The 17790-nt window shown below is 41.0% G+C and overlaps 1 protein-coding gene across 1 annotated transcript in view; it reads right to left on the bottom strand.

The window, feature by feature from the left end:
• LOC118843355 (zinc finger protein 665-like) overlaps positions 1–17521 on the bottom strand; it is a 70884-nt gene extending 53363 nt beyond the window's left edge. The window contains exons 1-5 of the mRNA XM_036750964.1: positions 17375–17521; positions 16572–16697; positions 10946–11072; positions 9504–9596; positions 4278–5863 (exon numbers count right to left, since the gene is read on the bottom strand). Coding sequence (XP_036606859.1) covers positions 4278–5863; positions 9504–9596; positions 10946–11072; positions 16572–16604 — 1839 coding nt within the window. The 5' untranslated portion in view covers positions 16605–16697; positions 17375–17521. The remainder of the gene's footprint in view (positions 1–4277; positions 5864–9503; positions 9597–10945; positions 11073–16571; positions 16698–17374) is intronic.
• Between the last annotated feature and the right edge of the window lie 269 nt (positions 17522–17790).

Raw genomic sequence — 17790 nt, 5'->3', positions numbered from 1 at the left:
ATTATGTCTGCATCATCTATCTATAGCAGCTTTAACATCTATGTCATCTGTGTCTCTATCAACCTATACTGGGAGAGGAAATCGGTACAGAGATATACTGAAAGTTATGTTGACTCAGAGCCCCATTGTTCCCTGCTCCAATTATCAGTCTTGGGGGATGCTCTGTTGAGGAAGGAGACATCAAGTCAGTACCTTTTTGCATTACTGGCTCTTCATCATGTACCCCTACCTCTAAATTAATCACTTTCTTGCTACCTTGGGGAAGAACTAAGATGCTAGGGCTCACCCTCTCTTAAAGTTACCTGTAACAGCCGGACCTGCCTTAAAGCAATTGCTGATCTTCAGTGGTCAAACACGCTGCTACCTTAAAAAGAACTCCTTTTACTTCTCTTTCTCTCAGGTTTTGCCTCATGGACAATTTTCCTTTCAACAGAAAGAGGAAGGGCTGGCCATCCCTTAGCCTATTCCTGAAAGATGGGATTTTGGGGGAAAGATTGTCACTCCTGGAGTTTGGCCTAGCTACGTGTCTTTTCTACTATCTAATTAGTATTGAGCTCGATAAGACCATTAAAACTGATTTGGCCAAATGATGAAAAAATAAATCCAAGTAGAATCAAGGAATCTCTGAGTTAGGACTTTTTGAAGGTGTGAAACCTAACTCGACTGAACCCACAGGATTTTTTGTGGATCAGAAAAAATAAAGTACAGAAAAGCATCATTATCCTAGAATAACAGATCAACAGAAACTATTGGAATTTTCCCTCTTCCACACAGGTGACAAAATGATATTTATTAAATCGATGTGATCTTGTCAATTCCTTACCAAAAATCTCCACAGGCTTTACTCCAGGATAAAACAAAATCCTCATCCTGGCACTTAACATTCTCCATAACATGGTTCCCTCCTACCACCCCAGGCTGATGCCACATTAACCAGCTTTGTGCCCTCTCTGTTCTAGTAAAGCCAGCATGCCAGCTTTTCCTGCACACAGCCTTCCATCATTCATTGCCAGGCCTTTGCACAGGTGGCTTCCTCAGATGGCCATGCGGACCCTCCCTACCTCTACCAGGCAGGATCTCTGTAGAGTGTCTCCTATTTTCTTTTTTCTTCATTACTTCACTAAACACATTAGAATGTGAGTTCCTTGTGGGCAGGGGCTGTTTCACTTTGCTTGGTACCCCCAGCACTTAACACAGAGCCCGGCACATCATCAGGGCTTGTTGAATTGACATGGTGTCCCCAGATAATGATTGGAGCCATTCTCTTATTCTCTGCATGCCAATATCTATCAATTTTACTTGAGGAAGGGTTCCCATTTTGAATTGGTTGGAGTCTGTTGAGACTGAGTTGGTTCAAATGTGTAGTAACTGTCATGTATATTACTCTAGGTGGAATGATATAATTTTCATTAACATTGTAACCACATTCTCTAACAGTTTAACTCATTTCACAGGATCCAGATCAAAAGAGAAGTTGATTTCTGAACATACACTTGAACCACCCTTTAGGTATCATTTTTAAAGTTAATGTTTTTTATCAAATAATTACCAACACAAAAAAATTGAAGCATAAACAACAAAAACAATATGATAGACTTAAAACAAATCTTATTCAAATCAAAACAACTCTTAGGTACCAAATCTCTCCTGTCACATTGGCCAACATGACAAAACAGGAAAATCACAAATGCTGGAGAGGATGTGGGAAAATTAGAGAGCAATCTGGATGTATGCCCAAAGGGCTATAAAGATGTGCATACTGTTTGACCCAGCAATATCACTTTTAGGGCTGTATCCCAAAGAGATAACATGAGTGGGAAAGAGACCCGTATGTAAGAAAAATATTTATTGCAGCTCTTTCTGTGGTGGTAAAGAATTGGAAATCAAGGGGATGCCTATCAACTGAGGAATGGCTTATTAAGTTGTAGTATATGAATGTAATGGAATACTACTGTACTATAAGAAATGGGGAGCAGATTAACTTCATACTGACCTAGAAAGTCTTACATGATCTGATGCTACATTAGGTGAGCATAACCAGGAGAACATTATACATGATTACAGACACACGATATCTGTGATGACTAACTTTAATAGACTTGGCTCTTCTCGGCAATACAAGGTTCAAAGACAGCTCCAAAAAGCTCATGATAGAAAAAGCTATCCACATCCAGAGTAAGAATTATGAAGTCTGAATGCAGATTGAGGAAAATTATTTGCTCTCTGTTTTCTTCTTTGTTGGTTTTGTTTCTTCTTTCCCATGATTCATTCCATTGGTTATCATTCTTCTTTACAACTTGAACATCGGGTAAATAAGTTTAATGCAAAGGCATATGTAGAACCTATATCAGATTACATACCATCTTGGAGGGGAGGGGGAAGAGAAGGGGAGAAAATTTGGAACTCAAAAACTTCTGGAACTGAGTGTTCTTAACCATAAATAAAAAATAAAATAAAAAAATAAAATAAATCTTATTGTTTTTGATAAGACATTTAAAATAAAAACATGTTGCCAAATAAATGACATCAATTCAGTTGAATACATCCTCCAAGTCACCTTACATAGAAAATCACTTTGTCCAGCTATGATTGTAATACTCTAGACTAATTGCAGTCAGTTATCAAAATATTTATGCCAGAACTTTTTGTTCCAGCAAAGAACAAGAAACAAAGTGAGTACCCATCACATGTTGAATACCTAAAGAAACTCCAGAATATGAATTCAAAGGAATATTATTGGAGAATAATGAGAAGCATCAGCATTTCAGGAGGAAAAGCAATGATATTTATAGGAGTTTAATCACAGTAAGTAATTTTGGATTTTTAAGGAGGTCTCTTATAGTGGGAAATCTAATGAAGTCCTTTGGCAAGAGGCCTAACCTTGGTAAGTAGATCCCTAAGCTCTATCTCCAGCAAGATTTTTCCATTGTATAGTCAAGTACTGTTCAAATACAAGGCAAGCTATTCAACATCACAGTAACAAGTCTATCTTCCTACCCCAGACTCCAAAGAGGCCAAAGTTGCTCAGTTCTCTGAAAACACAAAACAATTTCTAGGGAAAAGGCAGAGGTGGTGAAGTTCTATACAATCAGTCAAAACATGACCTGGAGCTGACCGAGGCTCAGACCATGAGTTTCTTATTGCAAAATTCAGAATCTAATTGAAGAAAATAGGAAAAACCATCGGACCCTACAGAGATAACCTAAATAACATTGCTTACAGATAAGAGTTGGAAGTGATGCACAGATTCAGGGGACTAGATCTGCTAGATAGAGTGCGTAAAGAACCACTGAGAGAAATTATTAATATCATACAGGAGGCAACAACTAAACATATCAGGCTTCCTTCCAGTGTGAATATTGTGTTATCTACTGACCTACCTCTTCTAGGAAAAGGCAAGTCCTCATTGAGCAGTAAGTCTTCTCTCCTCTATGAATACTTGATGTAAAGGAACAGATGATCTCTGTCTGCAGACCTTCCCAAATGAGTCCACATAGGGCTTGCCCATAAGGCAAAATTTCTGATGTCTAACAAGTTCTACACTCCATCTGAATGTCTTTGCACATTCATTACAGGAATAGGATTTCTACCACATGTGAATTCTGATGGGAAATTGGGAATAATTTCAGCCTGAACACTTTTCATATTGATTATATTAATGAGATATGTCCTCTAGAATGGATTCTCTGATGTGAGAGAAATGATTGTTTCTCTCATGTTAATTACCAATTATTGAATTAGGATTAAGCATTTGCCATCTTTCCCCTTCCTCGTTCGGAAAACAGTCCCTGTAGGTGATTCAGCCAACCTTTGAAAGGTGGGGATAATAATGAGATGAAATCTTGGACAAGACTTAGCCAACTGGGAAAGTTTAGATCTGACCAAAAGGTAAAGAGATTTTAGTCTAGGTGAATTTGGGCCCATTGTGTTTTAGTCAGACAGATCTGGATAGAGATAAGTCTCTCTGTCCAAGATGGAGTCATGACTCATATCCCCCAGCCACTCAGCAGAGTATGTCCACTGCTCACTATAATACTCATTCTCATTAGGTTTTAACCAATCAGAATTGTTTTATGCCTGTTGGTTACACCCACTTATCTAAGGGCATATAAGTGTTGACAGACCTCCATGATTCCTCTTTGGTTGAGAGGAGATAGCTAAATAACCATTCTTCTATTATTCAAAAGCAACATTAAATCCAGAAATCATGTCTCTTGGTCTTTGATTGCATCACATTTGCATAGTAAAGTGAGAGTCTATATAAAAGTTTTTATCACATTAGGTTTCTCTCCAGTGTGGATTCTCTTATGTACAGTAAGATTAGAGTTTTTTGTGAAAGCCTTTCCACATTGATTACATTCATAAGGTTTTTCCCCAGTGTGGATTTTCTGATGTGCAGCAAGACTGGAGCTCTGTGTGAAAGCCTTTCCACATTGATTACATTCAAAAGGTTTCTCTCCAGCGTGGATTCTCTGATGTACAGTAAGACTACACCTTAAATTGAAAGCCTTTCCACAGTGATTACACTCATAAGGTTTCTCTCCAGTGTGGATTCTCTGGTGTGCAGCAAGTGTGGCGCTCTGTGTGAAAGCCTTTCCACAATGATTACATTCATAAGGTTTCTCTCCAGCATGGATTCTCTGATGTACAGTAAGACTATACCTTAAATTGAAAGCCTTTCCACAGTGATCACACTCATAAGGTTTCTCTCCAGTGTGGATTCTCTTATGTGCAGCAAGTCTGGAGCTCTGTGTAAAAGCCTTTGCACACTGATTACATTCATATGGTTTCTCTCCAGCGTGGATGCTCTGATGTACAATAAGACTATTCCTTAAATTGAAAGCCCTTCCACATTGATTACATTCAAAAGGTTTCTCCCCAGTGTGGATTCTCTTATGTACAGTGAGATTGGATTTTTTTGCAAAAGCCTTTCCACATTGATTACATTCATAAGGTTTCTCCCCACTGTGGGTTTTTTGATGTGCAGCAAGACTAGAGCTCACTGTGAAAGCCTTTCCACACTGATTACATTCATAAGGCTTCTCTCCAGCATGGATTCTCTGATGTATAGCAAGACTATTCCTTACGTTGAAAGCCTTTACACACTGATTACATTTGTAAGGTTTCTCCCCAGTGTGGATTCTCTTATGTACAGTAAGATTAGAGTTTTTTGTGAAAGCCTTTCCACATTGATTACATTCATAAGGTTTCTCCCCACTGTGGATTCTCTGATGTGCAGTAAGTTTGGAGATGCTGAAAGCCTTTCCACATTGATTACTTTCATAACTTTTCTCTCCAGTGTGGATTCTAAGATGTCGAGCAAGATTGAAGCTCTGTGCAAAAGCCTTTCCACATCGATTACATTCATAAGGTTTCTCAACATTGTGGATTCTCTGAGTTTGAGTAAGGTTGGAGCTCTGTGTGAATGCCTTTCTGTATTTATCATACTCATAAGGTTTCTCCCCAGTGTGGATGCTCTGATGTACAGCAAGACTAGAGCTACAACTCCAAGTCTTTCCACACTGAGGACATTCATAAGATTTCTTGTCACCGTGAACACTGTGATGAATAATTAAGGATGAGTGTTCACTAAAAGGTTCAGCACATTTGTGACACTCGTGTGGTTTCTCTCCAGTATGAATTTTTTGCTGGTAAATCAGGGATGACTGTTTATTTATGTCTTTCCCACAATGATGAGAATTACGAGATTTCTTTCCTGTGTGGATTCTGTGAAATACAGCACAGATTTTTCTCCCAGTGAAGTCACAGGGACCATCACACATGAAGCTTTCTTTGTGTGTTCCTTCCACAGAAATCCTTAGTTTTTCAGTAGTCTCTCTTATTTCAGGTCCAATCTCTCCTTCTACAAGAAACAAACAGCAAAAAATATGTATAGAGACACATGTACACACATATATAATTAAAATCATTTCCCTCCATTGCAAGAAAGTAAACTAACTGATCTATCCTACTTTCCCAAGTGAAGAGAAGTCTTCAAAGTGAAATGGACAGAATTCATCATGTGAAAGTGCCATTAGCTCCCATCTGCACCATCTGCAAGAGAACTTGACTTCCAAAGAGCTTCACACACAATCACATGGGATCCTCAGAAACACCTGTGACACTGGCAAACCTAGCATTCTTATTACATTCTCAAGTGAGGACCATGAGCTCAGAATGGCTGAGTGACCTGACCAATAACTCTATAGCTGAAACTAGACCTCCAACCATGCAAGTGGGCATGTTCTGTCCATGGAACTACATTGTCTTTCTCTATTGCACTCACTTTTGTTCTGGTTTTCTAAGAATAAAAATATTTTATTTTTGCATTTTTGACTTTTCTCTCCCCCTCTTTGGGTCTTCCTATTCCCTGAGACACAAAAATATTGAAATTAAGCCAATTCATAACCCTACGATGGGGCTTTAATTTCAAGGGAAAAGAAGAGTCAATCAATGTGGCAAACTTCACTGTTGCCTTATTTTAAGAAATTCCCATGGCAACCTACAACTTTGAGCAACCACCACCCTGATCAGTCAGGAGCCATGAATTGGCCCAGAGCCTCCACCAGCAAGAAGATTAAGACTCACTGAAGACTCAGACAATGGTGAGATTTATTGCCAATAAAATATTTTTAACCTAAAAAATGTACTTTTTAAAAACAAAATAGTATTGTGCATGTAATAGACAAATTTATTGCAAACATAACTTTACTATAAACTGAAAAACCAAAAATTCAGGTGACTCACATGATTGCAGTATTCACTTTACTGCAGAACTCTGGATCTGAATCGTCAATATCTCTGAGGTGTACCTGAAATTTTTCTCATTCCTGTTTTGATTTTGACTCTTTTCTCCCTAATTCTATTCTCCTTCTTAAACTATTACTAGCTTTACTCCTTGAGTTCCCTTATATCCCACTGTATCCCACTGAACTAGATGTCTTTCCACTCCCAAACACTCTTCTTTCACTGGATCAGCTAAGACCAAGGTTCCTGATCTGTTGCTTCCTCTAAACCATCTGCATGTTTGTATGCCAGATTGAGAGCTCCTTGACAGCAGGGACTGGCTTTTCCTTTTTTAAAGCTTGGTGAGGGGCCTAGAAAGCTGGAGGTGCTTAATCCATACTTATTGACTGGGCCCAAGGCTGACACCAGGCCCCAGCTTCTCCTTCTGGTCTGTCTTATTTGGCAAATGCAAGTTCTGGCCTTAGCCCTGTTTCTGTCTCTTTCATGCAACTTATCTCCTATGTGAGTGATCTTGGTCTCGTTCTAACACTGATGGGACCTAACAGGACCCACAGTGAAGATCCCAGAGACTTTTTTTTAGGCTCCTGAAGCATCCCATACTATGAAACACCTGAGAATTTCTACTTCCCACTTCCCCAAACTCAGGGTGACTGTCAACTCAAAGAATCTGGCCAGTGATTCTCCAAGAATGGGCCACAGATTGAGCCTCAGAGATCAAAGGAGGGAGACAAGGTGATGCTTTATGTAAAGCAGAGCCTTGGATTAATTCTAAGTCAGGCGACAGCCTTTGCTACTCCTTAGATGCTGCTGAATGGAAAGAGAGAAAAACATAAAACCAGGCTGCCTGGGTCCACTACAAATTTAGGCTCTGTAATTTCAGGGTGGACCTCACTGTGGTAAAGGTATCCTTTGACATCTCCCTAACTGATTCCCTTGGGGTAGCTAGGTGGTAGGCTGGAGAGAGCACTGGTTAGGAAGACCAAGTTTAAATCCAGCCTCACACACTTACTAGCTTTGAGAGCCTGTTCAAGTGACTCAGGCCTCTTAGCCTTGGTTTCTTCATGTATAAAATGAGCCTGAAAAGGAAATGGCAAATCACTCCAGGATCTTTGCTAAGAAAACCCCAAATGGGATCCTGAAGAGTCAGAAATGACTGAAAACCACATAACTGACTCCCCATCTCCTTCACCACAGCAGCTTTTCCAATTCTTTTCATTCTTTCCCAACAATCCCTCCCTACTTGCTCCCACTGTTCACCTCCCACTCACCTTCTCAGCAGAGAAATGTGTCTTGTATGTGTTTGTTGAAAGAACTGGATACTTATCAAGAGCTATCTAATCCTCATTTCTCATATATTAAATACTTTTTTTTTCCTTTTTGACACCACTAGCAGATGAAATGGCCTCTTTCTGCTAGCTAAAGCAAACTGCTTTCCACTTTCCACTTGATGTGCAAACCATCCCATTCCAGGACACCATCTTCCTCATGATGCTGCCTCTCCAGCATCCCCTGTTTTGGTACTTTCTAGCCTCTCCCACACTAATGACTCCCTCCCTACTGCCACAAATAAAACCATTTCTCTCTAATCCTCAAAACACAGTCACTTGATCCATTCAACCAATATCTTTCTTCTTTTTTTTGGCTAAACAGCTGGACATACCTAGTTACAACTGGTGTCTCCACTCATTTTCCTCTGGTTTCTCTAAAATTCTCTGCAATCTAGCTCCCAATTTCACTGTTCAACTGATATTCCTCTCTCCAAAATTACCAAAAACCTCAAAGTTGCTAAATCCACTGACCATTTCTTCACCCTCTTTCTTCTTGCCTTCTCTGCAGCCTTTAACAGTCAACCACCCTCCTTTCTCTCTCTCTCTGCTTTAGTGACACTCCTCTCATTCTTCCAGAAACCACACTCATTTTCTTTCCCCCAACTTTGCCATCTTACTACTTTCCTAATGCTCTCCAAGGCATCCTCCTATTCCTGCAGGCTCACACACACACACTCTTAACCCCATATTCAGTCTGCTGCACAGTCCTATGACTCCACCTAGGTAACATCTCTCCCATACATCCCTTTCTCTCCCAACACTGCTACTGCCTTGGTTCAGGCCCCAAACACCTCACACCTGCGGTATTACAAGAACCTGCTACTTGCTCCACCTGCCTCAAGCCTCCCCCAACTCCAGTCATTCCTCCACCCATTAATCAAAGATCATCTTCCTAACATTCCATATTGACCATGTCACCATATCCTCAATAACCTCCAGTGGCTCCCTGGGACAAGGAACAAACATAAAATCCTCTCTTGTTGTGGGTGTGTTATCTGCCCCAACAGTCTGAACTCCAGGAGAGGAGGGGAAGATCCTTGTATCTCTTTATATCCCTGGTGCTTAGCAGAGGGTCTGACGCATGGCAAGAACTTAAGAAATGTTCACTAACTTCAAGGAAGTCTAAGAAAGAATCCATATGGGAAAGCACAACACCCTTTTCGACTTGCAGGAAGTTCCTTGCCCCCAATTTCCAAACAATGAGTTTTTTTAGGATCATAGATTTATAACTGGGTGACAGCTTAACTGCCATGGTGTCCTACTTCCTCTTTTTACAAAAGGGGAAACCGAGGATCAGTGGGATTTAGTGGCTTGTCCACAGGCCCACTGCTAAAAGTGTCTGGTCCCAAATCCAGCACTTGCTTTGCTACAACACTGAGAAGCCTGTTGTAATCACAGCTCTCACATATCTGCTTTCACCTCACTCACCTGGACAGCAGCTCCTCAGGCCTTCTTCTTCCAGCATCCATGGTGCTTCACTTTCCTCAGAATACATCAAATATTCTCTGGGAACTGGAAGCCCTGAGTATGGGGAATCAGGGATGAGCATGGACAAAAACTTGGAATTTAGTTGTCTTTAGGGAAAACGTATACATACAAAGCTACTCCGTTTTGAGGATCACTCCATCATATTAACACATATCTGACTTATTCTCCCATTCATGGTTGTAATTCAAGTAACCAAAGTAGGATGTACCAGATCAGCCTTGAGCTCTAGCAAATTTGGCCTTGATGAATAAGCTTTGGCTCTGTCTCCTACCCAACTCCTCACTCCCTGAAACCTATAAAAACCTTGCTACTGCTCATTCAAGGAGTCACTGCCTGTTGAGGAACTCAATAAACGTTAGTTACTCAAATTCTGATTTTTAGCCAGTCTGTTCTTCCTGCCATTGATAGGGGCATGCAAGCAAGGGGCACAGGATGGTTCCCAGAAGTCCTTAAGCATGGTTTAAATTACATTTATTTTGGGGAGCTTTAGGGAGATGTGGGGGAGAAGGTTATGGAGCCAATGTGGAATGAGAAAACTTGATCTTGGTGCACCTTCTTCATAGGAGGATGGACTCATTGCAGTTTCCATTATCTAGAAATTAGAGGCAGCTGGTAGTGCAGTGGAAAGAGCCCTGGAGTCAGGAATGCCAGCGTCTAAATCTAGCCTCAGGCAGTTTACTAGCTGGTGCCTTTGGAAAAGTCACTTAACCTCTGTTTGCCTCAGTTTTCTCAAAGGTCAAAAGGGGAGAGTAATATCATCTAGTAACATAATATTGTAAAGAAAGCACTTAGCACAACAGCTGGTGAACAGCAGGTGAGGAGAAAGGCGTATTCCCTTCCTTTCCCACCATCTGTGCTGGAATGTGGAGGCAAAGGAAAGGGAGATTAAGGGCAAATGTGTCATACTCAGTACAACTAGGAGTTGTGAGCTACAAATTGGATGCTTCTCAAAAGGAAGGATATCCTAAATACTTGCCCTTCCCAAAAAGGAAGTGGTTGCAAAGAAAAGCCAGTCAAGCAGTTTTTAGAGATTTGGCAGACAAAATTCATGTCTAGGGAAGAGCTTGGACTAAATAACCCAAGTGAGTAGTTCTATATCTGAGATGCTTCAACACTGATCTGATCTTTGACCTCAAGCTCCCTAGAATTAGCAAGAGACTCAGGAGCTTCAGGACCAACAAGGAAACTTTCATGTTATTTTCAGACAATGTATTGAACTTTTATAGGAAAACCAGGCAGCAGGAGGACCCTGTCTCTAGGACACAGGACATCAGCACTTTTCACTTTCTAGTAACGGATAAATGCTCCAAAGCCAGCACAGTGAGGGATGAAGATATTCCCTTTGATAGCAGACTCAGAGTGGCTAGGGGAAATGTCCTTACCCAAGAAGAGCAAGTTCTGAGCATTCTCCAGCATGACCTCCTTGTACAACTCCTTCTGAGGATGGCCTAAGAGGTCCCACTCCTCTGGGATGAAGTCTACAGCCACATCCTGGAATGTCAGCAACTCCTAAACCAACAAAAGTCACAAGATTTAGACCTGAAAAAGACTCCAGAATTCATGCAGTCTAACCCTTACCATGTGAGAAGAGGAAACTGAAGCACAGAAAGGGGATTTACCTAAAAGTCATATCCTTGTACAGTATCAGAATCAATACTTAAAAACCATAGTCATTAAGAACTCAATGAAATATTGGGAAAAGTATTTGATATGAGGAGGAACGTCTTACTATGTACTGTGTTTCTCTATGGCATCTCGGACAAAGTGAGTGCTTTATCTGTGTTGTAGAAGGATCTCTGGAGGAGAAAGCAAGAAGACAGGTGAAATTTCTTCCTTACCAGAACTGATAAAAGCAACACGGTATAAATAAAATTGAGTGAATTTTGTAAGAAGCTGTCAAGGACAGTGTATTCTGGAGGGAAGGGAGGGGCATAATGTTTGATTATTGAAAAGAGAGGAAAGAAAGAGAAGAGATTCAGTTAATTTCCAAGACCCTGAAAAAGAATCTTATCTAGATAAGACATGAAAATGATTCATAAGACACACAAAGTACAATCTGGACTGAACTGAGGGAGATGAGACTTTCTGGCCAAGTGAAGAAGAGTTATCTGTTGTTACACTGAGGCCTTGAGGCTACCTGAATATTATGTGTCATGGACAAAACATCTTCTGCCTTCACTTTAATACTGCTTTCTTTTGTCAATAACATATATTTCCTTAGTATATGTTTATATATTAACATATAATATCTAATATAATTATATATAATATAATAATATATAACATAAATATTGTATGTTATATTATATAATATATATAAATATATACTAACATATTTAGTTACATATTTGGTCATTTTTACTGTTTTTTGTGCTCAAAGTGGACCAAAATGACATCACTATGTTGGGGTTAAAGTACAATGTTTCTGACCACAGATGATCAGACTAATAGAAGCCAGAAGGCTCTACCACAGGTTGGGAACAAACATTCCACATGAACATTTGGGATGGAGATGGCCCTGAATTTGCACATCTCACCGTTCTTTTGAGCTACTGTACTTCTGCTTTGCTAGCAAGAACAGTACATTCTTTGATGTGGGCAAGCTATGCTGAGTGGGCTTTTGTCAGGGTTTCCCATGCCTCACAATTAATTACAAAATTCCTCAGAGACCTTGGGAATGTCCTTGTTATCACTTCTTCTGACCACCTTGTGAGTGCCTTCTTGGCATGCGTTCTCCATGAAATAGTCTTTTAGGCAAACAGACTTTTGGCATGTGATTACATGGCCAGTCCATCAGCTGTGCTCTCTGCAGTAGAATGTGAATGCTGGGTAATCTAATTTGAGGAAGGACCTCAGTGTCCAGCAGCTTATCTTGCCAGGAGACCTTCAGAATCTTCCTACGATGGTTCAGATGGAAGCTATTCCATTCCCTGGCATGGCGCTGGTATACTGTTCAGCTTTCACTGGCATACAACAATGAGGTCAGCACAAGCTCTGTACACCTTCACTTTGGTATGCAGCCCAAAACCTCTTCTCTCCCACACTTTCCTTAGGAGCCTCGAAAACACTGAGCTATCTCTGGCAAAGCAGGGGTCAACTGTTAAAAATAGTTATCTGAAATAGAAAATAATCTGAGGCATGAAATTTGCTAGTAAACAATGATTTGATTGTAACAGTTGACAGGTTATCTTTAAGTAAGGTCAACTTATTTCTCAGTAATTTGTGACAAAGCTGTGATTTACAGAGCTTATTTTTATAACAGAAGAGGAAGAAAAAAATTACAATAATCTGAGGGAACATATTTTGAACATAATTCAATTGGACAAAGCAGGTCATCTGACTACTTACTCCTCCTTGGTTTTCTTGACCCAGATTCATCCTGTGTCTATCAACCTGTCTGTCAAAGAGAGAATACCCCAGAAGTCCTTGCTGAATTTTGCAACTAAAAGTATTTCTTTAAAGGAGCCTATAGTTTGAAGAAAGACTGGAAAAGAGGAACTTGTGGTTTGTACTTAGCATTCACATCCCATCCTCTAGCTTGGAGAAAGAGAGACCCAACCATAGAAGATTACACTACTCAGTGTAGAGTTACCCTGAAGCTGAAGAAAAAAATAAAAAGGAGCTTATCCACTAAGACTGGAAAGGGGAACCTAGGCTTTTGTCAACCTCTTTACTTCAGCAGCCAGAATGGGGAATTTACCTTTAGAAAAGAGTCATATAATCCAATGATTCTTTTAGTCCTATAAAGATATGTTGTCTTGCTATAAATTATCTGTAACTAAATTATAAAAATCTTATCAATCTGTGCATTCGTTAAATCTATAGGTAACCTAGTCTTAGGAGAGAATTTGTTACTTTGCCTTAGTTATTAGGGCTAATTATTCCCAAATAAGGGAACTTAATTCTATATTGAAAATAAAAATGAATCAAAGTAATTAAATACTACCAGATTTAAAAGTTATTTCTTTTTACAACCTCATCACCTCTGCGTACATGCTGGATAATGTGCTGTCTAGGTAAACGAACTTATTCAGAGGATTCAGTTTCTCTGTTTGCTGTAACCAATGGATGGTGCCATGCTGAATGGAGTAGAACATCTATTTTCTTTTTTTTTTTGGACATATTTTGCAAATATATTTTATTTTCAACCCAATTACATGTTAACTTTTTTTTAATGGTTGTTATTTTTAAAGTTTTGAGTTCCAAATTCTCCCTCTCTTTTCTTCCATCCCCCCACCTCCAACTCAGATAGTAAGCAATAGGATATAGCTTATACATGTACAACCACGTAAAACATTTCTGCATTAGATATTTTGTACAGAACGATTTGAAAAAAAGAATGTAAGAAAGATGGAGAAAAATGGCATGCTCCAGTCTGTACACAGACAGTATCAGTTCTTTCCCTGGAAGCAGATAGTATTCTTTGTCATTAGTCCTTTGGCACTGATAAATGGTCAAAGGATATGAATAGGCAGTTTTCAGACAAAGAAATCAAAGCTATTTATAGACATATAAAATTTTCTAACTCACTATTGATTAGAGAAATGCAAATTAAAACAACTCTAGGTTACTACCACATACCTATTAAATTGACTAATAAAACAGAAAAGGAAAATGACAAATACTGGAGGAAGCAGGAAAACTGGAGTTCTTGGATTTGTGAAGGAGAGCAATTTGGAGCTATATACAAAGACTATAAAACTGCGCATACCCTTTGACCTAGCAATAACACAACTGAGTCAGTATCCACAAAAAATTTTCTTACAAAACATAGAAAAGCACCTATTTATAGGAGGGTATTTATAATGGCTATTTTGTGGTCACAAAGAATTGTAAATTGAGAAGCCCATTACCTGGGGAATCCCTTTACAAGTTGTACTGCATGATTGCAATGGAATACTATTATGTTATAGGAAATGACAAGCAGGATGATTTCAGAAATGCGTAGAAGGACTTCCATGAACTCATGCAGAGTGACCTGAGCAGAACCAGAAGAACACTGTACAAAGTAACAGCAATACTGCATGATGAACAGCAGTGAATAACTCAGCTATTCTCGGGGATACCATCATCTGAGACAATCCCAATGGACTCAGGATGAAAAATGCTCTCCCCTCCACAGAAGAACTGATTGAGTCAGAATAGAGACCTAAAGCATACTATTTTTTACTTTCTTTTCGGTTCAAGTTTTCTTTCACAAAATGACTAATACGGAAATGTTTTATGTGACTGCATATGTATAATCTGCTTCTGAAGGTTTACCATATGCAGGAGGGGTAAGAGGAAAGAGGCAGGTAGAGAATTGTGACCTCAACATTTAGGAATGAAAAATGTTTTTACATGTAATTGGGAAAAAAATGAAATATTATTTGAAAAAAGAATTATAACCAATGGCAGTTAGGTGGCACAGTAGATAGAGTACCAGGACTGTAATCAGGAGGATCTAAGTTCAAATTTAGACTCACACATTTACCAGTAATGTGACCCTGGGCAAGTCACTTCACCCTGCTTGCCATGGTTCTTCCTATGTAAAATGCACTGGAGAAAGAAATGGCAAACAACTCCAGTATCTCTGCCAAGAAAAGCCCAATGTATCACAAAGAGTCAGACATGACTGAAACAACTGAAAAACAACAAATAGTCATTCCCCAATAGAGAAATGGTCAAAGGATATGAACAAAAAATTCTCAGAATTACCAAGTATTACCAACTATATGAAAAAATGCTCTAAACCACTAATAAGAGAATAGTAAACCAAAACAACACTGAGGTTTCTTCTCATGCTCTGCAAAATTGACAAAAATGACAAAAAATAGTACCAGTCAATGTTGGAGGAGTTGTGGGAAGATGGGTACACTAATACATTATTGATGGAGCTGTGAAATGGGAGATCATAAAAATGTGACTTCAAATCCAGCCTCAGACACTGACTAGTTAAGTGACCCTGGCTGGTAAGTCATTGAATCTCTGTTGGCCTCAGTTTGCTGAGCTGTGAAATAAAGATTATAAGCACACCTACCCTATAGGGCTGTTGTTTAGATGGTCCAAAGTGGATTTTGGGAGAAAGTAAGTCACTCCATGTGTCTTTGCCTTTGAGTCTGATACCTCTTTGACAAGAACTGAGCATTTCCTTCAGTACTCCGTTCATACCACTGGAAAAGAAAACTCCCAGAACTTTGAATAGTTTCCCAAACTCAGCCCTTTCCCTATATCCAATCAAGGAAAGTACTAGGCTCTTAACAAATGCTAATTAACTGACAGCTAAAGAAAACTCTTTTTTCTTTGGCCTCCTCCACATAGCTCTCGTAAGGGCCTTTGACCATGTGGATGTGACCCAGAAGCCAACTTAACCTGTTTTCTTGAGTTGCTATATTTTCCAGAAACACTGGACCAGAGTATGCAGGAAGCCAGGAACACCCCCAGCCCTTGCTCATGGTATTTGCTCCTTTCACCCCTCACTGCCTCCTCAGCACGGCCTTGAGAGTCAAACCAGCTACAAGACAGGGGCCAGTCAGTGTGCGCCAGAAAGATGCACCAGACAGAGCTGTTTCTGCAGCTCACACCCTGGAGGATAAGCACAGCATCCTGTCTTCCAGGTCTGGTAGGGAGATCTTGGCCAAAGAGGCAAAGACATGTTGGGGAGGGGTGCTAGGTATGGATAAAGGAGCAAAGACGAGACCCCTACAGAACAGAGAGGAATGAAGTGGTCTTCCTTGTAACAGGGATCATGAGGGAAATCTTAAAAAAAAAAAAAGACCTCACAGAGGAGGGCAACAATTAGGGGTAGGGGTGGGGGCAGTTAGTGATTATGATGCCAATGTGCCATGAATCAGTTCAACTTACAGGGAATAGGGTGGTGGTGTGACTGTTTTCAATTTCCTGCCTATTTTTTTTGTAAAGAAACAATCAATGGGAAGGGGGTTGCCAGCCTCACAGACAACGCTCTTTGTCTATGGAAATGGCCTCTTTTGTGGATGTTGGTGAAGTCTGTAGACAGAGTGCACTCACCTGGGGTGGGGGTCTGCAGCTCCCAGAGGCCATTCCCTCTGGCTCCAGGTTCCCTGCTTGGGTTAGGCCTTGGTCTTCTGCAGACTGAGCAGGGGAGGGAGAAGGATCCCAGGGCAAGGGGCTGGCCTACAGGGATTTGCAGAGGGTGAGGTCCTGCCCTCAGGACAGAGAATGAAACCTAGAGGTAGGGTCTAGCTTGGAAAAAAAAAAAAAAGATGGTCCCACCTTCTCCTACTCCTCTTCTTTCCCCTTCCTTTCTCCCATTTTCCTTCAGAGAACCAAAAGGCTGAAGGGGCTTGGGATCCCAGAAGGGAGGAGAACAGTCAGAGCCTCAGTGGCTCCTTAATCAGAGCTCTCCCTCTGACTGCCCGTTGGACCTGGACCCCAGAAGAGCCACCCAGCTCCAGAACTTTCCCACACATCCCCACCTACATACTCAATAATCCTTTCCATTGTCCCTTCATGGTGGCCCTTTATCCTTGCATTTGGAGGTTCACTCAAGCCCTTCACTTGTCTTTCACTCAAGACAGGATTCCTGGGTCCCTGCGGGTAAGGTTTGAATTTTGGGAAAAGTGGACCCAATCTTTAATATGGGGAGGGTGACCCCAGACTTTTGGGAAGTGATTGGGAGTCTGGAAAGGAGTGAGCACCGGGAACCTTATCCAGTCACCAGGCTAGGGAGGGAGGATTGCTCCTTGTGGACCTGGAGCTGGACTCGCCACAGGGTCAGAGGAGGAGGATGAGACCCAATGGTACGAACAGCCGGAAGCCTGCAGGTCTGTGAGGGGCTGGCTCAGACCTACCTGGGACCTGCACCTACAGGGCTAGGGTCCAGAAGGCAGAGATCTCAGGTCCAAGTGAAGGCAGTGTGATCTCAGCTCTGAAGGAAAAAGGCAGAGAGACCTCAGCTCCAGGAAAGGAAGAGAAATTTCAGCTGCACCGGGAGAAGGCCAAGCAGTCTCAGCACAAGTTCCAGTTTTCAGCCAGCCCACTCTGGGAGCGTCCTCCCAGCCTCTGAGGCTGCCGAAGTGCTGTTTCTTCCAATCACACCCAGGGCCAGATGCTTACGATCCTTACTGCCTCTCCTCCTCAAGCCCTGCCCTCCATCGCCAGGAATGCCTGGGCCGGGCCACCGGAATGGCCTCTCTTTGGCCCTAGCCTACTCCCAGTCCTCCAAACTCCACCCCAGAGCGTGGCCACCACCCAGCAGGCTGGTCAT

Source organism: Trichosurus vulpecula, chromosome 3, assembly GCF_011100635.1.
Source record: "Trichosurus vulpecula isolate mTriVul1 chromosome 3, mTriVul1.pri, whole genome shotgun sequence".
Lineage (NCBI taxonomy): Eukaryota > Metazoa > Chordata > Mammalia > Diprotodontia > Phalangeridae > Trichosurus > Trichosurus vulpecula.
This window is presented reverse-complemented; position numbering and strand designations above follow the sequence as displayed.